Below are 26,181 nucleotides of genomic sequence, written 5' to 3'. Positions count from 1 at the left end.
CCTCACTATGCCGTGTCTGGCAGCAAGGCAACTAGTTGCAGCAGGAGCCTCCTTTCTCTGCCCTGTCTGCAGTAGGACACAAATAATGTTAGTCCCCACCTTCAGCCATTAACCAGCCGAAAATGAATGATTGGCAGGAAATGAACCCCGTATTGTCAGCGGTTTGTTTCAGAAAGTTGAGGATGGACTCACTAAGGAAGAGTGGTTGGCAACATTATCGCCTGTTGGGTTTCATTATTCATTTCTAGGTTCTAGTGCTGCTTTAATGCAAGTCTCTGTAAGAGCAGGAAATGTTTTCCCGGCTCTTGTCCTTACATGACGTGTGGTTGCACTACGTTGTACATCTATGGAGCAGTAAGAAGTTATACATTTTCTGAAGTCTAGTTTAAAAAAAAAAAAAAGAGACTAGACAAGTGACAATACTGAATTCTGGGGCTGATCTCTGAGACTGCTATGGTCTGCAAGCTTTTAGTGCAGGTGTTCCATGCTTGGGGTGCTGTAATAGAACTCGACTGTAGTTTTTAGGGTGCTTTTGGGCTCCTTTACCTGTGGCTTTTGCATGCACCCCCCCCCCCCCCCTCGCCACTTGAACTGCATTTCTCGTTTTACTTTTGTATGTTGTCACTCTGTCCTCCCAAAGATGATCACCGCAGCTATGACTCGAGGTGGGATGGCAATAAGGTCGCGGTTCCCGCCTACCACTTCATCTGACACGCCTCCAAGCTCCACCCCACTGGGAGGATTGCAGATCCCACAGGTATTGGCTGACTTGTGGGTGCCAGAGCTGTGACCATCGTTCAGTCCCTCTTGATTTAATCCCGGAGGACGGTTCAATGATCTGCCTCTCTTCTGTGGGCTGTTCGGTAGTCTCCTCTCTAGTGTCCTGATGTTTGCCTTTTGGACTGTGGTGCCTAATATTGGTCTGTTAGCGTATGCACTAGAGTAACGGTGTGCCTGCGACCTTGCTTACTCTGTAGAATAGCTAATCCTAATGTAAACCAATAGAGACCCTTTTATTTTAGCAGATCGACATCTCCATCCCCTTATTATTTTCGCTTTCTACTGCTTGCACTACTTTCTCTATTCTAGGTTTATTGTGGTTGTGGTGTTGCATCCTGAATTCAGCTTGTAATGCACAGAAGTGCTGAAGCCTCCCAGGAAGTGTCGAGCTTGACTTACAGGCTGCTCTATGTGTCTCTAGTTTTCTTTACATATAATGCATCTTTGATGTGTTTGGCATCGAGGACTTTCGCTACATCCATCCCTTGTCATTATGCAGCTTTCTTTTATACAGGTGGCCGTATGATTTTCAACACTACCTCTTGAGCAAGGAATTTTAACTAACCAGTACACATGTTGTCTAAAAGACTTGCATTGCTTGAGCTTTTTTCTGAAGTTTTTCCCAATTGTATATTTCATTTCAGGTGACTCAAAACAGTATCTCTTTAATGTCGTCACCATCACCTGTACAGACTCCACAATCCATGCCGCCACCTCCGCAGCCATCGCCACAGCCCTCACAGCCAATGTCTCAACCCAACTCCAATGTCAGGTGTGCAGCTCCTTGATTCTGAGACTGTTTGTTTTTATTGCTTGTTATGTTAGGCTACTTTCACACTAGCGTTCGGGTGTCCGCTTGTGAGCTCCGTTTGAAGAGGCTCACAAGCGGCCCCGAACGCATCTGTCCAGCCCTAATGCATTCTAAGTGGACGCGGATCCGCTCAGAATGCATCAGTCTGGCAGCGTTCAGCCTCCGCTCCGCTCAGCAGGCGGACACCTGAACGCTTTTTTTAAACTATAATGCAGATGGATCCATTCTGAACGGATCCAAACGTCCGCATTATAGGAGCGGATCCGTCTGTGCAGACATCAGACGGACCCGCTCTGAACGCTAGTGTGAAAGTAGCCTAACATACACGTGAGTATGTGCATAACACCTTCACTTTGCACCTTTTTATTATTCACAGCCAGAACCTCTCGTGTTACATTCACGTGTACAAACTAGATTTTAAATACCCAGCGTTCCTAAGCAAAGTAACCCTTACTCAACAGAATACATAAAAAGTAATCTGAAAGATATGATCATGCTCTTTTTTTAAAAAGCACACATAACATGGGTTGAGAACTTTGCAGCGACTTATAGCTTGTCTCACACCTCATGAATAGTAAGGGTACATGAACATGTGCCGTGCATTGGGGACTATAAATTACGGTCCCCCAATGCATGGGCACCGTTCGTGTGACCTGCGCTGGCGGATGCAGACCCATTCAACTTTAATGGGTCCGTGATCTGTCCGCGCTGCAAAAACTTAGAGCGTATTATATTTTTTTAATATATTTTTTGCAGTGGAATGGCACTAACCGAAATGCCACGGAAGCGCTCCATAGTACATTTCACTGTGTGCCTCTGCTCCGTATCTTCCAGATTGCTGTTTGTGGGATGCAATACAGGCAAGGCCGTCACACGTTCATGTGCGTGAGTTCTAAGGCTGAGTTTCCACAAACAGGTTTGATGTGGTTTTTGAAGCCAAAGCCAGGAGTGGATTTAAAATGTGAAGACAACTGTCTTTTCGTTAGATGATGACATGCACAAACTAGCTTTTGCTTCAAAAACTGCATAAAAAAAAACGAACGTAGAAATCCAGTCTAAGGCCGAATGCACACGGCCGTGAGCAGTCTGTGGAACCACGGGCTGGATTCCTGCTGAGAGCAGGAGTGCACAGAGTCATCTGTTGCTAGGACGCCGTGCGCTTCCTGCTGCTGCAATACAGTAATACACTGGTATTACTGTCATGCTGCGGCAGCAGGAAGCGCACAGAGTCATAGCAACCAATGACGCCGTGCGCTCCTGCTCTCAGCAGGAATCCAGCCAGTGGTTCCACAGACTGCTCACGGCCGTGTGCATTCGGCCTAAATCTATCAGTTGTTGGGGCCTGATTGATGCTGGCATTAATAATGCCTAAATTCCGTGCAGCATCTTTTTAGGAAACTGTCAGTTACTTTACCACAAGACTCTTTTTGGATTGGAATTTCATAGAGGTTATTTTACTTGATTGATTGATCACACATTTGTTGCTCTATTTTTCCAGCTCAGGTACAGCGCCCTCACCAAGCTTCATGCCCAGTCCATCCCCACAGCCCTCTCAAAGCCCAGCTTCTGCCCGAACCCCTCAGAATTTCAGTGTGCCCTCTCCAGGACCCCTTAATACTCCAGGTAAGCATTGCAGCCCCAGCCAATAGATCTGTTATAAGACTTAGATTTATAACGCCCGTATATTTGTACCCTGTCTTGGCTTTGAATTTTGTGGAGGATATCCCAGATTTGTGACAAAGGGGGCACTGTGTCTCTCTCAATACATTTTATCTACAGAACAGTTTCCAATCAAAATGAACAAATGCACGATAATGTCACTTTCTGCCGAGTGTGCAGAACATGTTTGCGGATGACCTGGGCTGGTTTTCTCCTATGAAGATCTTTATTATATTTTTTGACTCCAGTTGTTGTTTTTTTATGATACCTCAGGCAATCCAAACTCTGTGATGAGCCCTGCAAGCACCAGCCAGTCAGATGAGCAGCAGTACTTAGAGAAGCTGAAACAACTCTCCAAGTATATAGAGCCTTTACGACGTATGATTAACAAGATTGATAAGAATGAAGGTGAGCACAATCGCATTCCAGTTATTTTACTATTTAATCGGATGTGTGCAAATCACGATACTTGCATTTCAAGCATAATTTACTGTCTAACCATACCCTATTTCAGATCGCAAAAAAGATTTAAGTAAAATGAAGAGTCTCTTGGATATTCTGACTGATCCATCTAAGAGGTATATGCATGCTGGTGGTCTTCAAGAAATTCTCTTTTCCAGGCCGTCCATTTCGGTACTTTACATTATTTTATTTTTTTTCTCTGGTCAAGATGCCCACTACAAACCTTGCAGAAATGTGAAATTGCACTGGAGAAACTGAAGAATGACATGATCGTGGTAAGCAATGTCTCAGATCAGTCCTTGTGTGTTTTTGTTGGCCTGCTTCAGGTTGTTACCGGTAGATAGTTTTTTTTTTTTTTTTTTTTTTTTTTTTTTTTTTTTTTTTTTACTCAGAGGTGCAACCAAAGAAAACAGAGAGCTATCTCTCTATCTCGAAGCAGTGGTGGATCTGCCGAAGTTACGTAGAGGCCAGCGTCTCTTCATAACGCCGGCAGATCCACCACCAGTTATAGGGGATATTAAGACCGGCGTTTAAAATTCCTGTTTTAATAAATGTGGCCCATAATCCTTAAAGGGACTAGTCACCAGTTTTTAGGTGTCCTAACTAAGTTTACCATAAACAAGTGACAAATCCCCCTTGGCAAAATGCTTGGTGGCTTTCTTTAAAGGGAACTTGTCACCATGAAAATGCCTGCAGGCAACAGGTTATGGAGCAGGAGGAGCTGAGAAGATTAATATATCGATTTCTGGGAAAAGTCAGTAAAACTTTTAATTTAGACATTTATATTCCTGCTCATTCAAGACTTTGAAGTTAAGGAGGTGGTCCTATCAATGATTGACAGCCTTCCCTCTGACTGTGTATACAGAGATAGCTGTCAGTCACTGATAGTACCACCTTCTTGACTCCAAAGCCTAGAATCCGCAAGAATTTAAATGATTTAAATACAAGTTGGGCCTTATGCACACAAACGTTGTGTGTTTTGCAGTCCACAAATCACGGATGGCGTCCGTGTGCGTTCCGCAATTTGCGGAACGGCATGGACAGCCATTAATATAGCTGCCTATTCTTGTCTGCAAAACGGACAAGAATAGGACAAGTGTATATATGTGTATATATATATATATGTATGTGTATATGTATGTATGTATGTATGTATGTGTATATATATATATATATATATATATATATATATATATATATATATATATATATATATATATATATATATATATATATATATTAGGGATCGACCGATATTGATTTTTTAGGGCCGATACCGATAATTTGTGAACATTCAGGCCGATAGCCGATAATTTATACCGATATTCTGGGAATTTTCATTTTTGAAAAAAAAAAAAAAAATTCCCACAAATCTGCTGAAAATTAATGTTTATTGTTAATGGGTATTTTTATTTTTTGTAAATCTTTCTTTTTCATTTATATTTAATATTTTGGTGTTTTTATTTTTAACTAACTTTTAGCCCCCTTAGGGACTAGAACCCTTGTCCTATTCACCCTGATAGAGATCTATCAGGGTGAATAGGAGCTCACACTGTCCCTGCTGCTGTGTGCTTTGTGCACACAGCAGCATGGAGCTTATCATGGCATCCAGGGCTTCAATAGCGTCCTGGCTGCCATGGTAACCGATCGGAGCCCCAGCATTACACTGCTGGGGCTCCGATCGGAGGAGCAGGGGAGAGGGAATCCTGTGGGGGGCGCACTGCGACTGGGGGGAGGGGGGGGGCGCACCACTGCTTAATACTGGGGGGGAGGGGGGGGGCGCACTGCGCCACCAATGCCTAATATTGGGGGGGGGGGAGGGGGGGCGCACTGCGCCACCAATGCCTAATATTGGGGGGGGGGGGCGCACTGCGCCACCAATGAAGCTTAATCCCACATTTATTCATATACAGGAGGCGGGAGCTGGCTGCAGGATCACATAGCCGGCTCCCGACCTCTATGAGCTGTAGCTGCGATCCGCGGCACCTGAGGAGTTAACTACCGCAGATCGCAGCTACAGCTCAGAGGCCGGGAGCCGGCTATGTGATTCTGTAGCTCCCGCCTCCTGTATATGAATTAATGTGAGATTAAGCTTCATTGGTGGCGCAGTGGCCATAGCTCCTCCCCTCCTCTTGTCCCCTGTCCTCCCATTGGCTGGAGCGGCAGCAGCAGAACAGGGGGAGGAGACACTGCTCCTTCTTCCCTGTGCTGCTGCTGAGGGAACACGGAGAGCGCTGTCAGCAGCGCGATCTGTGTTCCCAGGACGTTATCGGAATATCGGCAAAATAAATGCCGATACCGATAACGTTCAAAATCCTGAATATCGGCCGATAATATCGGTAAATCCGATAATCGGTCGATCCCTAATATATATATATATATATATATATATATATTTGTGTGAGGCGCTTACGGTAGTACAGTAAAGAACCCTAGGAAATCAGGGAATAAGCGTAGTCGGTTGTGGTGTGCCGAAACCGAGGATGAGGTAGGCCTGAGAAAGAAGAGGGCCCACCCAAGGATAGAGATATGGAAGAAATGAGTGGAGTGGTGGGAGGGTCAAAGCTCAGACCTCGGACGGTGCAGGAGCCAGGTAAAGGGGGTGCCCTAAATAGGCTGGAGGCGGACCTCAGCCCCTCCCACAAATCCAGGCAAACTGCCTTCACACTTGTGTGAGGCGCTTACGGTAGTACAGTGAAGAACCCTAGGAAATCAGGGAATAAGCGTAGTCGGTTGTGGTGTGCCGAAACCGAGGATGAGGTAGGCCTGAGAAAGAAGAGGGCCCACCCAAGGATAGAGATATGGAAGAAATGAGTTGTAAATGAGTGGAGTGGTGGGAGGGTCAAAGCTCAGACCTCGGACGGTGCAGGAGCCAGGTAAAGGGGGTGCCCTAAATAGGCTGGAGGCGGACCTCAGCCCCTCCCACAAATCCAGGCAAACTGCCTTCACACTTGTGTGAGGCGCTTACGGTAGTACAGTGAAGAACCCTAGGAAATCAGGGAATAAGCGTAGTCGGTTGTGGTGTGCCGAAACCGAGGATGAGGTAGGCCTGAGAAAGAAGAGGGCAAAAATGAAATAACCAGTTATTGTAGTCAAATATACATGAATAGCTCAACCCGACATGTTTTGGAAAGTATCTCTTAACTCTTGTGTTGGATTGGGAATGTATCGCGAGTAAGCGGATGACTTCCAGCGCCCCAATTCCCGATGACATGAGTAGGGGCGTTGGCACTGGAGGCCGTGGATGCGGCTCCAAAGCGAAAGGAGTGCCCTGAGTAGTTGGCTGCGTGAGGCCCAGTTGTGTGAGGGATGACCTGACAAGGGTCATGAAGGTGGTGGTGGTGAGTACCGAACCATGTAGTGAAGTAGCGGTTGAGAGGGTAGAACTTGTGACGTTGTCTGTAAGCATCCAGAACCCTGACTGGACACCATCTGTTGTGCGTGGGGTGATATGAAATGTTGACGGGTAAGTGCTGACTACTCTTGGAGTGAGGTAAGGTCAGGACGTAATGATCCATGTGTTTTGCCAAGTGGGAGACAAGAAGACAAGGTGTGGCTTGGGTCGTGTAGGTTGTAGTGAATTCCCCGGGCCTCAGGAACCGTAAAAGGCCAAGTGAATTTCTGTTTTGAGGATGGAGTTGGTATCTGCTTCAGAAGGCTTGGCGTCTAGTAATTCAGATAATGCCTCGAAAATATGATTAACGGGTCGCCTCTGGGCAGGACGTGCGGGTTCCGCTTCCGAATACCTCTGAGTATGGTTTTGATCTGGTGAGAGGCCACGCAACTGATGTTATTAGGGTGTAAGATTTGCATGTGGTGTAAAATGCCAGTGAGATGGAGTGTGATGGCGTTGTATGACATTTGAGTTTAAGGTGGCAAAAAGAAGTAACCCCAGAAGAGAAGACATGACAAAAGGGGGCGTGATGTTGTGCCCCAGGAGGAATCTGACAACCTAGAAATTAGAAGTCAGAGAAAATGATAACGTGAGAGAGACTCTAATGGCGCAAGCCATGCGTGCGAGTCACCACAAGATAATGTATTGCAAGCCACAGATGACCGAGCCATGCGAGCGGGTCTGAAGGCAGAAAAGACATGGAACCTGCTGGTTGTGGGACCACGCAGCCGGCCTCGACTGGCGGAGTTATGTGTGTGGAATTTGAATGGGGAAGCGATACGTGAGACTCTGATGGCAGAGCCATATGTGTGAAAGTTGACAGAGAAGCCATGCGTGAGAGACTCTAATGGCGGAGCCATGCGTGAGAGACTCTAATGGCGGGGTCATGTGTATGAGATATATGCGGAGAAGCCATGCGTGAGACTCTAATGGCGGAGCCATATGTATGACCATTGATGCGGAGAAGCCATGCGTGAGAGACGCTAATGGCGGAGCCATTCGTGTAAAAAATAATACGGGGAAGCCATGCGTGAGAGGCTCTAATGGCGGGGTCATGTGTGTGAAATTAATACGGAGAAGCCATGCGTGAGATTTTATGGCGGAGCCATGCGTGAGAGACTAATGGCGGAGCCATATGTGTAAAATGCGGAGAAGCCATGCGTGAGAGACTCTAATGGCAGGGCCGTGCGTGAGAGATTCTACTGGCGAAGCCATATGTGTGACACCAAACGGAGAAGCCATGCGTGAGACTAATGGCAGAGTCATATGTGTAAACTAACACGGCAAAGTGATGCGTGAGAGACTCTAATGGCGGAGTTATGTATGTAACACTGAACGGAGAAACCATGCGTGAGACTAATGCGGAGTCATGTGTGTGACACTAACCGGAGAAGCCATACGTGAGAAAACTCTAATGGCGGAGTCATATGTGAGAGACTCTAAATGGCGGAGTTATTGTGTGAAACCAACGGCGAAGTGATGCGAGAGAGTCTCTAATGGCGGAGTTATTGTGTGAAACCAACGGCGAAGTGATGCGTGAGACTCTAATGGCGGAGTTACAAGTGTGACCTAAACGACGAAGTAATGCATGAGAGTCTATAATGGCGGAGAAATGTGTGTGAAACTAAACGGCGAAGTAATGCGTGAGAGTCTGTAATGGCGGAGAATTGTGTGTAGACTAAAACGGCGAAGTAATGCGTGAGAGTCTGTAATGGCGGAGAAATGTGTGTGAAACTAAACGGCGAAGTAATGCGTGAGAGTCTGTAATGGCGGAGAATTGTGTGTAACTAAAACGGCGAAGTAATGCGTGAGAGTCTGTAATGGCGGAGAAATGTGTGTGAAACTAAACGGCGAAGTAATGCGTGAGAGTCTGTAATGGCGGAGAATTGTATGTAAACTAAAACGGCGAAGAAATGCGTGAGAGTCTGTAATGGTGGAGAAATGTGTGTGAAACTAAACGGCGAAGTAATGCGTGGGAGTCTGTAATGGCGGAGAATTGTGTGTAACCTAAAACGGCGAAGTAATGCGTGAGAGTCTGTAATGGCGGAGAAATGTGTGTGAAACTAACCGGCGAAGTAATGCGTGAGGGACTCTAATGGCGGAGTTATGTGTGAAACACTGAAACGGAGAAGCCATGTGTGAGACTAATGGCGGATTTGTATGTGAAACACTAAAATGGAGAAAGCCATGCGCGAGAGACTCTGATGGCGGAGCCAGGCGTGAGACTCAAATAGCGGGGTCGTATGTATGCAACTGAACCGGAGAAACCATGCGTGGGAGACTAATGGTGGAGTCGTGGGTGCGTGCTAAACCGGAGAAGACACGCGTGGGAGACCAAATGGCGGAGTGCTGTGAGTGAAACTAAAACGGAGAAGCCATGCGTGGGCGACTAATGGCAGAAATAAAAATTTTTTTTTTTTTTTTTTTTTATTGATTTGTTTATTTATTTATTTTTTTGTTTATTTATTTATTCATTTTTTATTTTATTTATTTATTTTTTTGGACCATGGAGCACGAGGGTGATGTGGCGTTTTTTTTTTTCCCCCCCCCTTCATATGGCGGGTTTATTTATTTATTTATTTTCCTTTTTTCTATGGCGTTTTTTTTTTTTTTTTTTTTTTCCTTCCATATGGCGTTTTTTTTTTTCCATATTTTATTTTTATTTATTTTTTTTTTCCATATGGCGTTTTTTTTTTTTTTTTTTTTTTTCCATATGGCGGGTTTCTTTGGTGATTGTGTGATGCGTTTTGAATGGTGTGGATTTTTATTGTGGTGCGAAATGAGCCCCCGTGACGTGGAGGAAGGTGTGATTCGCAGAACTTTTTTTTTTTTTTTTTTTTTTTGCCAGGACTATATGGCGGGTTTCTCTTCTATGACCCTGAGGGAAAAAATTTTTTTTTTTCTTTTTCTTTTTTTTGGGGACTACATGGCGGGTTTCCTCCCTATGATACTATGGAGCTTTAATTACATAATTTTTATTTTTCCTTTATCGGGGTACGCGGGTGATGTGGCGGGTTTTATAATGAAGGGGGCTGTGGCCTGGTGTGGTGGGGGTGTAATGTGATGGGGAACAGTCTGAGCCCCTCCTGGGTTGCGCCGCCTGTGGGAGGGGGGCAGTGGCTGCAGCCTGGGGCAGAGTATTGTGGCTGGACCGGGGCCGAGCAGACCTGTGGCGGCCCCCTCCCCACACACCAGCCGCACCAGCGGACGGCCGTCGGGATACCGCGCAGTACCCCGGCCGCGCAGTGCGCAGACCAGGGACCGGGACGCGGGCGGCCGCCCGCCATCGGCAGCGCGGCAGGAGAAGCAGCGGGACGGGCCGGTGCAGCGGTGGGGAGAACGGGGAAGTCCGTAGCAGCAGCGCTGAATGTGGAGGGGGAGAATGTGTGGTGTTGCTGGAACGATCCAACCTGTGGGCAAGTGTGAGTGTTTGTGAACATGCCGCTGTGATGAACGAGGGGAGGCATGATGTGAAATGAGCAGGAATGGGGGGGGGGGGGGGGGGAGAGTTGAGCCCAGGAGACAACCTGCCTGCTTGCTGCAGGGGTACAGACCGGAGTGGTGGTGTGGTGTGACCAATCTTCATGTGAACAAGCCTGCTAGACATGAAATGATGGTGACTTGTGACGAAAATTGTGACCTGAATGTGTGTGAGAGAGATGTTGGTGAGGAGGGGAAACGGCGTTGGTGGCCGCCATGGGAACCTGGTACACGTGCTGGTGGTGCTAGGAGTGGGGATGCGGTGTGGTACGCGTGCATGCATGACCGGAAATGGAGGCAGACATAAAAACCGTGACTTGGAGTGAAACTGTGACATGGTTGAAATGAAAATAGTGAAATGAATTGAGCTAGTACAGGGGGCAACCGTGAGGCCCTGTGCTGTACCGCAGACATGAAATGATAGTGACTTGTAACGAGAATTTGTGACATGAGTGCAAAGTTTGGTGAAATGAAATGAGCCGGTACAGGGGGCAACCGTGAGGCCCCAGCTGTACCGTATGGATGACTCATAGTATACCGGGCAAACGTGACCCACAGTGAACCGAGTAACGCAAAACTTCCAAGACTCAGCAACTCGCAGGTAACTCTCCAGTAACTCCACCAGCGACTTCCTCCTTCAAAGCTCAGACCTCGGACGGTGCAGGAGCCAGGTAAAGGGGGTGCCCTAAATAGGCTGGAGGCGGACCTCAGCCCCTCCCACAAATCCAGGCAAACTGCCTTCACACATATATATATATATATATATATATATATAATATATATATATATATATATATATATATATATATATATATATATATATATATATATAGCCACAGAACGGATGCGGACAGCACACTGAGTGCTGTCCTCCTGTTTTGCGGCCCCATTAAAGTGAATGGGCGAAGCCGCAAAAATGGCGGCTCGGATGCGGACCAAAACAACGGTAGTGTGCATAAGGCCTTATACTGAATCTTTTCCCACAAAGCTATAGAGCTCAGCTCCTCCTACTCTAGAATATGCTGCCTTCAGCTCAAACACCATGTTCAGTGTGCAGGTTAGTTATTGTCTCAGCCATTGTGCTAAAATCTTGCATTGAACGACTCCAGTGCATAATGAGTCCTGAATATTCATGAGCTCCTGGCTTTTTCCGTCCCTTAGCTGCTAATGCAGTTGGAACAAACTGTTAATCGGCAGCAGGGGGCGCAGAACACCAGAAGCTCATGAATATCAGGACTCTGCATGTGCTGGAGCTGTTAGAACTGGTGACAGATTCCCATTTAATAAATTATTCAATTTGGCAAACGGTTAATGCAAATCTCACGTGACATGTGCCTTGCTGCGCTGGTTTGTGGTTATGCTAGGTGATGATCTTATGAAGAAATTTAGCCTCTTTCTTTTTGTCCCTTTCCAGACAACTCCTCCTCCTCCAACTGTTCCTTCCACAAAGCAGCAATATCTGTGTCAACCATTGCTGGATGCAGTTCTGGCAAATATTAGATCGCCTGTATTTAACCACTCTTTGTACCGAACATTTGTACCAGCTATGACTGCTATTCATGGGCAGCCCATCACGTAAGTTAGTGCACTATTGGCTGATGGCACGAATCCATGACATATGTATACCGTCTATTTAACCCCTTTTTAACCGGTCAATTTTCAGTTTTTATTTTTCCATTCATGTAGCCGAATGAGGTCTTGTTTTTTGTGGGACAAGTTGTACAATGGTACAATTTTTAATATTGCTTAAAGGTAACCTGTCACCTCCTAAATGCATGTAAACCCGCCAGCAGTACCTCAGGGTAGCTCGCAGTGTGATACTAATCATACTTTTCATCCTGCAGTCCGATGCTGCATAAGGTCAGAAAAACATATTTTATCCTCCGTCCTCGCTAATTTGCATTTCAGCTTGAAGTCAAGGCGGCAGCGGCCTCCTTGCTTCAAGTCAAGGTAACCATGGCTCCTCTTGCCTTTGAGTGACAGCCCGCAATTTGGCTTCACTTTCCGAAGTCTCGCACATGCGCGGTGCCCTCTATTTTATTGCGCAATCCCATGCCCTGATCGATCACAGACTTTGCCTCCCTGTGTGCCTGCTTTTTAAAATGGCAGAAACCTGGTGGTTATGGTGCCTGCTCAGCTCCTGAGCGGGCACAATCTGTAAAGACCTGACATTTGCTGTACGTATACAACGCACGTCAGGAAGGGTTTAGGCAGTAACTAGCAAAAGTTTTCTTCTGGTACTGCTAGTTGACACAACACAACCAAGGGCCTCAGTAAAACTTAATGGGGTATTACCATCTGAGACAAAAGTATACATCATAAATGTCCGCTAGATGCAGGTTCCCTTTCTCTCCCAATCAGCACTCCAAAGATGAGCCCATGCATGCAAGTTATTCCATTGTAGATTATGGGTGTTGTAGTACCAGCCTAGCATTTCACAACTCCCATGAACTGCAATTGAGAGAGCTGCATGCATAGACAGCCTCTTAACGCGTACATTACTTTCTGGAGTGCCAAACGGAGGTAACCATTTATAGTGTGCCTAAAGACATTTTTGTTTTCTGATGGTTGACAATACACAAAATGCCCAGGCTGCAGGTTGAGCACCCATGCAGTTGAAAATTGCCATTTGCATCATGTTCACACACATTTGTCACTAAGCCAGGCAGGATGTAGATATATAGTACATGTTAAAGTCCCCACAGCTACCTTCTACCTAGTTTCAGTGGTAGCAAGTGTGTGTGTGTGGTGATGTGAATCCACACAAGATCTCCTCAGGCCTGTAAAAAGCAGTCATTCCTTAGCATTAGGATAGTAACATTTTTTTTTATCGGACCTTTTGCAGAGTATTTTGATCTCCGTTAAAGATTTTCAGAGCAAAGTTTCCAGTACTAGATCCTGATTTTCTAACGTGTATCCAGTAGTTTTACCTGATGAAACTTCTTTTTTTATTATAATTTGTCAGGATCCCCAGGCAGATAAATGATGAGCAGTATTTTATTACTGGCCATAATTGAGTTACATTGAAATGATTAGTAGGTAATCCAGTTGTGCATCTTAGAAAATGCCACTGATGCTGAGGTGTTGTTGTTTTAGAGCTCAAACGGTTCTTCCCCGAAAGAGGAAATATGAAGATGATGAGAGGCAAACTATTCCCAATGTGCTCCAGGGGGAGGTTGCAAAATTGCACTCTAAGTTTTTGGTCAACCTAGATCCATCTCACTGCAGTAATAATGGAACTGTCCATCTTATATGTAAAATAGGTAAGTGTTCACAGCATGAAACCTGTATTTGTGTGTGTCTGTCTGTGTATAGATAGAAATGTCTGTTATGTCCTTTTTTGTGTGCAATATATGGTCGCAATCGACCTTCTGATGTGATGCGGTCTCCTAACAGTTCTGAAGTTGAGTGAGCTGACTCCAGGTCATGACATGGAGACACATACAAGATGTGTTCCTCATAATGCACTTTTCTTTAGTATAATGAGCAGTGCGTGTATTTACGGTTCTGTTCAAAATAGCAGTCAGACATCACTAACCTGATCAATCACTGTTTTTGGTAGAAATTATATATGATAGAGTAATAGAAACCCAACAGTCATGACATGCATGCTGCTGATTCTGTGTAATTAAATTACTTATTTAAAGGGGCATGTTTAAAATAATAGCACTGTGAAGTTCAATTAGTGAGGTCATTCATTCTTCGAAAAACTGTTTGGCAATTATTGCCCTTTTTTAAGCAAGGAAGGCAGCAAATATTGTACATGCTGGTTACAGTGCATGTCTCTCAGCGTACCTTGATTTAAAAAGTTGATAAGAGAGGAGTAGGGGCCCCATTGTGGAATTTGTGCCCTTTCCTCCCAAGGATACAACATGGTTTTCACAATCCCTCTCCTATCTAAGTACATGTTTTAGATTGATATAAAATTAATACATCTACAAAATGGATTGCTTTATGCTTTCCCTTACAAATATTTTGCTCGGTAGTGCCCTTTGACCACAGGTAATGATATTTGGGAGTCGGGGATGAACAATGTGGTATAGATATGCTCTTGTAAAGGGAATCTGTCACCTTAGAAACACCCCCTAAACCTAGACTAAGCGCTGAATAGAGTAAGTGGTGCAGAGTCCGGTTATGTTAGTTTTATCTTCATACTCGCTTGTATTCTGATCCTGTGCTCTAACAAATCGGCCGTAAAATGCATTGAGAGGACTCGCGTGTGCTCACCCACATAATGGAGAGGACTTGGAGTCATCTCAATGCATTTTACTGCTGGTTTGTCGGAGCACAGTGTTGTACTACTTATTTGCGAGATGATTTTTTTTTTTTTTTTTTTAGGAAATTCTCACCAATTCTGCTGAGGGAGACTGTTAGCGGGTTCCCACTTGTTTTGGGGGGGATAAAGGTTCAGTGTATGGAAAAATAAGTGCCTATGAAAAGCAAATGGGGCTGAACATGAGACTGGTACTGTGTTGGGTGCTGTAGTAAAGGCTCTAGCAAGTGTCATAGTTTCATCAATTTTTGACTGGGTGCACGAATACACTCCTGAAAATATCAATTAAAATATTCTGCCTGTAGTATCTCTTTACTGACACTCTCACAGATTTATTTAATTGCATATTTATTATTATATATTTTTTTTTTTCTCCAGATGATAAAAACCTCCCAAGTGTGCCTCCTCTGCAGCTCAGCGTGCCAGCAGACTACCCTGAGCAGAGTCCACTATGGATGGACAATCCACGGCAATATGGTATGTCAATGGCTTCCTGTTTCAGCTGAAGTTAAAGAGCTGCAGATTTCTACCTATGTTTGGCTGAAATGGTGTATATGCAGAATAAATATTGCAGAGAATGAATAGACTGTTCGGGCAGATCTTTTTAATTCACAGGGATTTGTTAAAGGTTGTGCTGTACTAATATTGATGACCTATCCTCAGGATAGGTCATCAACATCAGATTTGTGGGGGTCCCACTCCTGATCAGCTCTTTTCCTCTTCAAATATCACTACAGAGCACAACCCCTAACTAATGACTATGTATCAATTACAGTAACAGGTTCTTACATTTTTTTTAAAATTTTTTCCCGTTGTATATTTTTCAGAAGCAAACCCATTCCTGCAGTCTGTATATCGCTGTATGACATCCAAACTTCTCCAGCTTCCTGACAAGCACTCTCTCACAGCCCTTCTGACGACATGGGCACAGAGCATTCGGCAAGCCTGCCTGGCGGTGGGATAGACACAGCAAGGAAACCTTGGACTGCCTTTATACTCCTGCATATGTTACCTTATCATCTGCCATTAACTGTTAGATAAGAGGAGTCCATTGTCTTTCTACGTAATAGCTCTGTGCCAACATTTATAGTATGTAATAGACACCTTGCTGTGGTGAGCATCTAGCTAGTGGCAGAGCATGTGATCGAATATGCATAAGAATGAATGCCTGATGCATACTTTGTACATATGTTTTTGCATTTTGTTTATTATAATAAATCAAAGATCCCCATTATTAAGGAAGTCCTAACTACTATGGCCGGAGCCGAAAAAGCAGACGCTACAAGGATTGTTCATCAGTGTCATGCAGAAAGCAGCAGTCATTGTGATGATGCTCCCAAGATACAGCTGTGACAAAAACTCTTAGGATAAAGTTACACACACGCACACATGGGTTTAGAATGAAACGTTTTTTGTTTGTTTCATTTCCTCTATGTAATCATTGGAGCAGCCCACTGTCACAAAATAACCCAAATTCACACTTATTAAATTGTATTCTAGGGCTGGCTTCCCCCCCCACCCCCCACAGCATCATACACACAGTTATCATGACCTACATATAATGGTTATTTTTTATTTTTTATAGATAGCGTTCTGGTAAACCTTTCTTAAAATTTTGTTGGTTCTACCCAGATGGGCTATACCCTCTGCTCAGACACTAAACTAACCAGTTGGTTCGAAAGCAGTAGGAGCATCAAAAAAAACAAAAACATACGAACAGTGATGCCAACATGTCCTAAACCAGAAAGAGGACCATTATCAAAGGATCCTGGGAAAACCTTAATGAAGAAAAAAAAAAACAAGAGTGGGCTCTGTGTCCCCCAATGCATCCATCGAAAAAAGGATTTTACGGTAAGTACAAAAATCCAGTTTTCTCGTGAATGGCATTGAGGGGAAACAGCACCATGGGCTGTCCCAAAGCAGTCCCCGAGGGTAGGAAGAAACAGCCATGCGAAGAACCTTGAGACCCAAACTGGCATCAGCAGGGGCCAAGGAACGAATATGGTAGAATCTGAAGAAGGTGTGAACTGAGGCCCAGGTGGCAGCCTTGCAGAACTGGGAAGCAGAGGCTAGGTACCAGACCACCCATGATGCTCTGACTGCCCTAGTGGAGTGAGTGGTCAAGCGGAAGGGGGACTCGCGGCCCTTCACCACATAGGCTTCCTTCACAGCCGACCTAATCCAGCAGGAGATGGTAGCTTTGGAGGCTTGTGAGCCCTCAGGGACGAAAGAGAGAGTCAGATCGGCTGTATCTCCAGTTAAGAATCCTTCCGTCGAAGTGCCCGAACCACAGCCAGATGTGGATGAGAGGGGTTGGGACAGAAGGAAGGTAGGAAAATCTCCTCATTAATGTGGAAGGAAGAAACCACCTTGGGAAGAAAGGAGGGAACTGGGCGCAGGACAACCTTGTCCTGGTGAAGAACCAAAGAGGGGGACCGATGTGAGAGGGCTGCCAGCTTGGAGACTCTAATCACGACTAAAAACTTAACTTTAAAGGAGACCTAAGAAAGGGAGACCTCCTTCAAGGGCTTGAAGGGAGAGGACTGAAGGGCATCTAGGACCAAATTCTAATCCCAGGGCTCCACTGGAGAATGGAAGGGAGAGACGTAACCCCCTGAAGGAAAGTCATAACCTGGGAATGAGAAGCCAAGGGCCTTTGGAAAAGGACAGACAAGGCCAAGACATGACCTTTGAGGGAGGCCAGGCGGAGACCCTTCTCAAGGCTGGCCTGAAGAAAGGCAAGAATATCCTAGGGATGGAAAAAAAGAGAGTGTGAACCTCGCCAGATTCACACCAAGCAAAATAAGTCTTCCAGGTACAATGGTAAATCCTGGCAGACGGGGGTTTGCGTGCATGAAGCCTAGTCTAGATGACTGACTCAGAGACTGCACCCTCAACAGCCACTCTGTTAAATGAAACCGAGGTAAACTCGGGTGGAATAGTGGACCCTGAGAAAGGAGGTTGGGACGCAGAGGTAGCCACCATGGGGTGGCGGCGAGCAGGAAGACTATGGCTGCATACCACATCCTGCAGGGCCAGTCTGGAGCCACCAATTTTGCCTGAACCCGATCCATTTTGAGGAGTTTGAGTACCTGAGGAAGAAGCGAAAGGGGAGGGAAGAGATACAGGAGACTGAATTGGGACCACAGGAGCACCAAGGCGTCTACCGCCAGAGCCTGAGGATCCCGAGACCTTGCGACATAAAGCAGGAGCTTGCGAATTCAGACAGGAGGTGAAGATATCCATGTCTGGGATTCCTCAATGCTGACAGAGCTTTTGAAACACCTCTGGATGGAGAGACCACTTGCCTGGGTCGAGGCGCTGGCGACTGAGGAAGTCGGCTGCTCAATTGTTGACACCGAGGATGTAGACCGCGGAGAGAGCAGGAACGTGTCCCTCAGCCCCTGCAAGATCTGAGAGGCTTCTTTCAGGACTGGCGAGCTTCTGGTGATTCAAATAGGCCACTGCAGTGAAGTTGTCCGTCTGAATCTGGACAGGATGACCGCGGAGGAGGTGAGTACAACAGGACAGGGCTAGGTAAATGCAGTGAGCTCTAGAATATTAATCTGTAGGGAGCTCTCCCATATCAACTACTGACCCTGGGCAGTGAGACCCGAAGACTGCGCCCCCCCCTTGCAGGGAAGGAAGGAAGGATCTGCCGAGGGAGACTGTTAGCGGGTTTAGCCACCAGTGCAAGTCCCGGCAGACCTGAGGGGACAGGCGATCAAAGCCTGACGGAGACTTGTTCCATCGGGCAAGGATAGAGAGCTGAAGGGACCGGGTGTGGAATTGGGCGTAAGGAATTGCCTTGAAGGCGGCAACCATCCAGCCCAGAACGCGCATGCACACCCTGATGGACAGAGGAGAAGGCTTGTGAAGGCGAGCCACCCCTGACTGGAGAGCCACTACCTTGTCCTGAGGAAGGAACACTCGGCCAAGGCGAGTGTCAAGGACCATGCCTAGGAATTCCATCCTCTGGCTGGGACCAATGAAGACGTGGAGTGATTCATCAGCCAGCCAAACTGGGACAGCACAGACAGAGTGATGTGGAGGCTGGACAGGATGTCCTCCCAGGACAGAGCCTTCACCAGAAGATCGTCCAGGTAGGGTATTCTGTCAACTCCCCTGGCATGGAGAAGTGCGACAAGGGGAGCCAATACCTTGGTAAAGACCCTCGGGGCAGACGCCAGGCCGAAGGGAAACTCCACAAATTGAAAATGCAGAGAACCTACCGCTGAAGCGAAGGTACCTCTGATGAGACTGGGCTATGGGGACATGCAGGTAGCCATCTCAGATGTTGATGGAAGACAGAAACTTGCCCACCTCGAGGGAAGCAATCACTAACCTGAGGGACTCCATGGGAAAGTGGCGGACACGGACGAAGTAATTGAGCGCCTTTAGATCCAAAATGGGGTGAGGTAAAACCCCTGAAAACGTTCTGAGGTCGGGATGGGAACAATCACTCCGTGCGCATGAAGTGAATGAATGGCCTGAAAAAAAAGCAGCCACCCGGGAGGGGGACCTGGGTGGTGACTGACTGAAAGAACTGACCCGTGTAAAGGGTGGAGAATTCTATCTTGTATCTGGAGGACACAACCTCCAGAACCCAGGCGTAATCCACGCTTGTGCTCCATTGCTCCTGAAAGGAGAGCAACCGAAAACCCGTCATGCAGATAACTGCTTTGCAGACTGGGGTTTGGAAGTGTTAGGGTGGGTGTGCCAGGAGGGCTTGGCCTTAAAGGAAGGCTGAACCGTCTTTTTGTCCTGACGGGAAGAGGAAAAAGCACTGAGATCGCGATGCAGACATAGGACGGCGGCAGGGACGGTTCTGTGTCAGGAGATAACTTTTCCCACCCGTGGTCTCAGAGATAAGCTCCTTGAGAGGGTCTGGAGGCAAGGCACTGTGCACAAACGGGCTCAGGTTGACCGCATGGCAACTTTTTATTACAACGAATGCACGTATAAAACGTGGTGACCCCGAGGAGGGGATGGGAGTCTTCTCTGGAAGAAGACATGGGGATTTATTGGGAGCCTGAAAAAAAAAAGGACAGCCAGCCAGAGGCTGTCCTACTGGACCCCAGGTGCTGTGTCCCTGAAGTGGTGCTGCAGCAGTTGCAGGAGAGTGCCAGGAAGGCTGCAGGGAGATCTGGAGAGCCTCCCTCAGGAGTGCTGACAAGATGGAGGCCCAGAATAAAAGAAAGCAAAAAGTAAGCAAAAACTCTGCCCACAGCAAAATCCTGTGCTAAATTGGGATAGGAAGGGAAGGAGACCCCTCCCAAGAGCCAAGAGAAGCGGGGAGCGGCCAAGGAAAAAGCCCAGGAAGCAAGGGGCCTAGGCGAAGAAAAAGCCAGGGCCTCAATTAGTGGCGCGGCCGGGAAAGGCACGCTGAGGGCAGGAAGGAACCACGGGAAACCGGGGGCCCTCCTGGAACAAAAAATAAAATAAAAAACAGTTTAGGGGGCTCCTGGGGAGAAGCGACGCTCTGGGAGGGAAAAAATGGGGCAAACAGAGCACCAGGGGCCCGAGGACAGGGCAGGGAAGATGCGGCCTTGTCCCCGGCAGAAGCCAAGTACTAAAGTAGAAGAGGGCCCGGGAGATGGAGCACAAGAGGCCCGAGAAGCAGGGGGTGGCCAGGGATGATGCTAATAAAGAGGGGGTAACAATGTGAAGTGAAGACTCCCAGACCGAAGGAGGGGAACTATCCTTAAACCCCATGGGGAAAGGGGAGATATGGTCCGGCGTCTTCAGGCGTTGCAGGGTCACCCCTTCAGCAAACTTGTCACAGATGTGGGATTGCCGACATGCCACAGCGAATGCAGTAAAGGGGGACTGGGTGACAGGCGAGGTACACAGAGTAGGCGCCCACAGGTTGTGCAACTAAAGTGGATACCCATAATGGAGCCCCATCCCGCAGCAGGCAGAGACCTGCAGAAGAGAAGAAAAATGAATAAAACAAAAAGCAGCAAGACCTGCAAAAAAGAAAAAACAGCAGGTCATGTCTGCCTCCTACAGACACTAGTCTAAAACTGGTTAGTTTAATGTCTAAACAGAGGGTATAGCCCATCTAGGTGGAGCGAAAACTTTTTCTTTCTAGTGTCAGCTGGGCATATACCCATGGTGCTGTGTCCCCCAATGCCATTCACGAGAGAGAGAAAAAAAAAATAATGTAATCCCATATGGAAAATTGTCAAACTGAAAATTCTAAATGGCAGATTTGTCATTTTTCGGTCACTTCTCCCACAAAAAATTAAATAGAAAGCCATGCACACCCCAAAATAGTATCAGCTGAAAAGTACAGATAGCCCTGTAAAAAAATTAGTTTTCACACCGCTCCACACACACAAAAAAGTTATATAAGTCAGAATATGGAGACTAAAAGAAAAAATATAAAATAGTTTTTTCTCCACTGTAAAAACGCAATACAAAATATACATATGTGCAGACTCTGACTGGCCCGCCGGGGAAATCCTCGGTGGGCCCCTGCCTAGTTGAAGCCCCGCCCCTCACGTACATCTCTCACTAGGAGCAGCTCCAGAGACTGGAGTAGACACTACTTTGTGGTTACAGGACCTGTGGTGATGTCACAGTCATGTGATCAGTCATGTGTGTGGGAGCAGTTAGGGGAACACAGGCTCTGTGTAGGACTGTGCTGGTGGAGAATGCAGAGGTACTTTATGTATGGAAGGTGTGTATAAAGCAGAGCTGTCAGTGTAACTAGTCTATTATACAGTTTTCCGTGTGTAATGTGCACAAAGTAGTTCAATCTGTGTAATGGACATGTAGCAGAGCTGTGTGTGCAATGTGTATATTATCTGTGTAATGGGCATGTGGTAGAGCCATGTATGTAATATGTATATAATAGTGTCAGGCGAGACCTCTGTATGACAGCTTCAGACGGGCGCAGTGTATGGCATCATCAGGCGGGCGCTGTGTATGGGTGCCATGTATAGCAGCCATGGTCTTATGTTTAGTGTATGATGTTGGATAAGGGTCCATTCACACATCCACAATTCCATTCCGCATTTTGCGGAACGGAATTGCGGACCCATACATTTCTATGGGGCCGCACGATCGGGAATTGCGGACCCGCACTTCCGATCCTGAAAAAATAGAATAGCAAAAGCAGACAAGAATAGGCATATTCTTAGTGCCGGCAAAATGCGTAACGCACATTGCTGCTGTCCGTGTTTTGCTGATCCGCAAAACACACACGGATGTGTGAATGGACCCTTAATGTAAAATTGTCTACATTTATTTCTGCATGGGAGACTAGCAATGGTTTCCCTGCAGAAATATCCGACTCATACCGTTACGTGGGCCTATGCATTATATATATGAATTACTGCAAAATTTCTACTCCTCCTCAGCAAAAAAATTATCCTCAAGAGGAGTATTTTTACTCTTCTGGAGAAAAGTCGTGCAACCTCTGGTCTACATATGATGCTGGCGTCTGGTGCTGTCATCTTTCAGTGGGCGGCAGGACTCACTCTTGATACATGTGGTGCGGTGCCTGCGCTGCACGCATTCTGCGTCCTCACAGAGCCCTGCCGCCCACCCATATTCTAGAGTCTGCAGAGCGCGGCGGCAGGCTTTTACTGTGCTGGTGGTGCACTCAGTGGTGGAAATCACAGGCTGCCGCTAGTCCCCCAAGACAGTATGAAATATAGGTAAATCTATAAGTTAATAAAAAAAATATAATTTCACATTTTACTGCATTCCCCTCTGGAAATTAGAACTCCTAGCATGCACTGTGAGATGCAAACCTTTAGGATCCGTTGGTAGTTTTCCTGCAACATGCTGTAGTTTTATATCACAATGATTGCATACTACAAAATGTAAAAAACAGTATTTTTTATTTTATGCTTTAGTTTTCTTTTTGTATTAGGCCTCATGCACACAACCTTTTTTTTTTTGCAGTCCGCAAAAACGGGTTCCGTAGTTCCTTGATCCGTGTCCGTTTTTTCTTCCGTGGGTCTTCCTTGATTTTTGGAGGATCCACGGACATGAAGGAAAAAGTCGTTTTGGTGTCCGCCTGGCAGTGCGGAGCCAAACGGATCCGTCCTGACTTACAATGCAAGTCAATGGGGATGGATCCGTTTGCAATTGCACCATATTGTGTCAACGTCAAACGGATCCGTCCCCCATTGACTTTCAATGTAAAGTCAGGGTATATTTTAACGTGAAGCGTCCCCATCACCATGGGAACGCCTCTATGTTAGAATATACCATCAGATTTGAGTTAGATCGTGATAACTCAGATCCGACAGTATATTCTAACACAGAGGCGTTCCCATTGTGATGGGGACGCTTCAAGTTAGAATATACTAAGAACTGTGTACATGACTGCCCCCTGCTGCCTGGCAGCACCCGATCTCTTACAGGGGGCTGTGATCCGCACAATTAACCCCTGAGGGGTTAATTGTGCGTATCATAGCCCCCTGTAAGAGCTCAGGTGCTGCCAGGCAGGAGGGGGCAGCCGCCCCCCTCCCCTGTATTACATTCATTGGTGGCCAGTGCAGCCCCCCCCTTCCCTGTATTACATTCATTGGTGGCCAGTGCGACCCCCCCTCCCCTGTATTTCATTGGTGGCCAGTGTGGCCCCCTCTTCCCCCCCCCCCCCCTCCCCTAATTAACCACCTCAGCCCCCCCCCTAGCTTAAACACCCTTAATGACCAGACCACTTTTTACAATTCTGCACTACACTACTTTCACGTTTTTTTGCTCGGTCATACAACTTACCACCCAAATGAATTTTACCTCCTTTTCTTCTCACTAATAGAGCTTTCATTTGGTGGTATTTCATTGCTGCTGACATTTTTACTTTTTTTTGTTATTAATTTACAGATTTTTTTATTTTTTTGCAAAAAAATGAAATTTTTCACTTTCTGTTGTAAAATTTTTCAAATAAAACAACATTTCTATATAAATTTTTAGCTAAATTTATAGTTCTACATGTCTTTGATAAAAAAATGCAATAAGTGTATATTTATTGGTTTGTGCAAAAGTTATAGCGTTTACAAACTATGGTACAAAAATGTGAATTTCCGCATTTTGAAGCAGCTCTGACTTTCTGAGCACCTGTCATGTTTCCTGAGGTTCTACAATGCCCAGACAGTACAAACACCCCACAAATGACCCCATTTCGGAAAGTAGACACCCTAAGGTATTCGCTGATGGGCATAGTGAGTTCATAGAAGTTTTTATTTTTTGTCACAAGTTAGCGGAAAATGATGATTTTTTTTCTTACAAAAAATAAAAACTTCCATGAACTCACTATGCCCATCACAAAATACCTTGGGGTGTCTTCTTTCCAAAATGGGGTTACTTGTGGGGTAGTTATACTGCCTTGGCATTTTAGAGGCCCTAATGCGTGAGAAGTAGTTTGAAATCCAAATGTGTAAAAAATGCCCTGTGAAATCCTAAAGGTGCTCTTTAGAATTTGTGCCCCTTTGTCTAAAAATGCCCTCCTAAAAGGAATTTGTGCCCCTTTGCGCACCTAGGCTGCAAAAAAGTGTCACACATGTGGTATCGCCGTACTCAGAAGAAGTAGGGCAACGTGTTTTGGGGTGTATTTTTACATATACCCATGCTGGGTGAGAGAAATATCTTTCTAAAAGTCAACTTTTCACCTTTTTTTTTTATACAAAGTTGTCATTTTAGAGAGAGATTTCGCTCACCCAGCATGGGTATATGTAAAAAGACACCCCAAAACACATTGCCCAACTTCTGAGTACAGGCGATACCACATGTGTGACACTTTTTTGCAGCCTAGGTGCGCAAAGGGGCACAAATTCCTTTTAGGAGGGCATTTTTAGACATTTGGATTCCAGACTTCTTCTCACGCTTTTAGGGCCCCTAAAATGCCAGGGCAGTTTAAATACCCCACATGAGACCCCATTTGGAAAGAAGACACCCCAAGGTATTTCGTGATGGGCATAGTGAGTTCATGGAAGTTTTTATTTTTTGTCACAAGTTAGTGGAATATGAGACTGTAAGAAAAACAAAAAACAAACAAAAAATAAAAACTTCTATGAACTCACTATGCCTATCAGCGAAGACCTTAGGGTGTCTTCTTTCCAAAATGGGGTCATTTGTTGGGTGTTTGTACTGCCCTGGCATTTGAGGTTCTCCACAATCATAACATGTATGGCCAGCATTAGGAGTTTCTGCTATACTCCTTATATTGAGCATACGGGTAATGATATTTTTTTATTCCGTTCAGCCTCTGGGCTGAAAGAAAAAATGAATGGAAAAATCCCTGCCAAAAAAAATAAAAATGAGGTGAAAGGCGTCTGCCAGGACATAGGAGCTCCGCCCAACATCCATACCCACTTAGCTCGTATGCCCTGGCAAACCCGATTTCTCCATTCACATCAATCGATGTGGATGATTAAATCATTGCCGGGTTTTTTTTTTATATACAAAGTGTTTGCCAGAGCATATGAACACCACCGCCCCCTCAGCTCATTAGCCTCGGCAAACATATCTCTTTTACTGCAGAGGAGAAATCTCGTCTTGCAGCGCCGCATACACCGACTTTTGTGTAATCTGACAGCAGTGCAATGCTTCTGTCAGAATGCACATCAGTGCTGCAGCTGGCTCATCGGTTGGTCCACCTAGAACAGTGATGGCGAACCTATGGCACGGGTGCCAGAGGCGGCACTCCGAGCCCTCTCTGTGGGCACCCGCACTGTGAAAAAAAGTCTATGGTGTACCAATATGCCTTAGACTTTTCCTGCCATTCATCAGCACAGGGCGCACTATGAACAGCACAGGCAGCGCACTGAATGTAGGCAGGCTTTAATAGCTAAATGATAAAGTACATGGAATATATACTATATTGAACTATAGTATTCAAGGTTAAAATTGCCGTGTTGGCACTTTACGATAAATAAGTGGGTTTTGGGTTGCAGTTTGGGCACTCGGCCTCTAAAAGGTTCGACATCACTGACCTAGAAGGTGTAAAAAAAAAAAAAAACAGGCCGCAATGCAATACATTTATTAACATGAACTTTATAATAACATTTAAACAGAACATTAACTTTTATGAACTTTGGAAACAACATTAACTTTTTTGCTTACCGGTGATTTTTTGTTTTGGTTTGCTTTTTTTTCACCTTTTATAGGACAAACCTCTCCTTCCCCATGGAACAATCTGCAAAGCGCAAATTGCCCAGAGATGTGGCGCAGTACATTATGCATATTGTCCTAGGTGAAAGGAGAGGTTTGCAGCAGCTCTGTGTGAATGGGCCCTAAGAGCCCTGTGTGCCTGTCCTGTGAGATGCAATCCCTATGCTAAGTGTACCTGTGTGTGGTACTTCC

The 26,181-nt window shown here is 45.9% G+C and overlaps 1 protein-coding gene across 2 annotated transcripts in view; it reads left to right on the top strand.

Annotated features, from left to right (window-relative positions):
* MED15 (mediator complex subunit 15) overlaps window positions 1-16,093 on the top strand; it is a 47,886-nt gene extending 31,793 nt beyond the window's left edge. The window contains exons 9-18 of one of the 2 annotated variants that reach the window (XM_044275512.1): window positions 641-757; window positions 1,425-1,552; window positions 3,090-3,214; window positions 3,524-3,658; window positions 3,765-3,828; window positions 3,921-3,987; window positions 12,001-12,161; window positions 13,683-13,849; window positions 15,238-15,336; window positions 15,687-16,093. In XM_044275512.1, coding sequence (XP_044131447.1) covers window positions 641-757; window positions 1,425-1,552; window positions 3,090-3,214; window positions 3,524-3,658; window positions 3,765-3,828; window positions 3,921-3,987; window positions 12,001-12,161; window positions 13,683-13,849; window positions 15,238-15,336; window positions 15,687-15,823 — 1,200 coding nt within the window. In that variant the 3' untranslated portion in view covers window positions 15,824-16,093. The remainder of the gene's footprint in view (window positions 1-640; window positions 758-1,424; window positions 1,553-3,089; window positions 3,215-3,523; window positions 3,659-3,764; window positions 3,829-3,920; window positions 3,988-12,000; window positions 12,162-13,682; window positions 13,850-15,237; window positions 15,337-15,686) is intronic. The other variant, XM_044275513.1, reaches the window with a different exon arrangement.
* Window positions 16,094-26,181: the final 10,088 nt, after the last annotated feature.

Source organism: Bufo gargarizans, chromosome 1 (genome assembly GCF_014858855.1).
Source record: "Bufo gargarizans isolate SCDJY-AF-19 chromosome 1, ASM1485885v1, whole genome shotgun sequence".
In the NCBI taxonomy this organism is placed as follows: Eukaryota; Metazoa; Chordata; class Amphibia; order Anura; family Bufonidae; genus Bufo; species Bufo gargarizans.
This window is presented reverse-complemented; position numbering and strand designations above follow the sequence as displayed.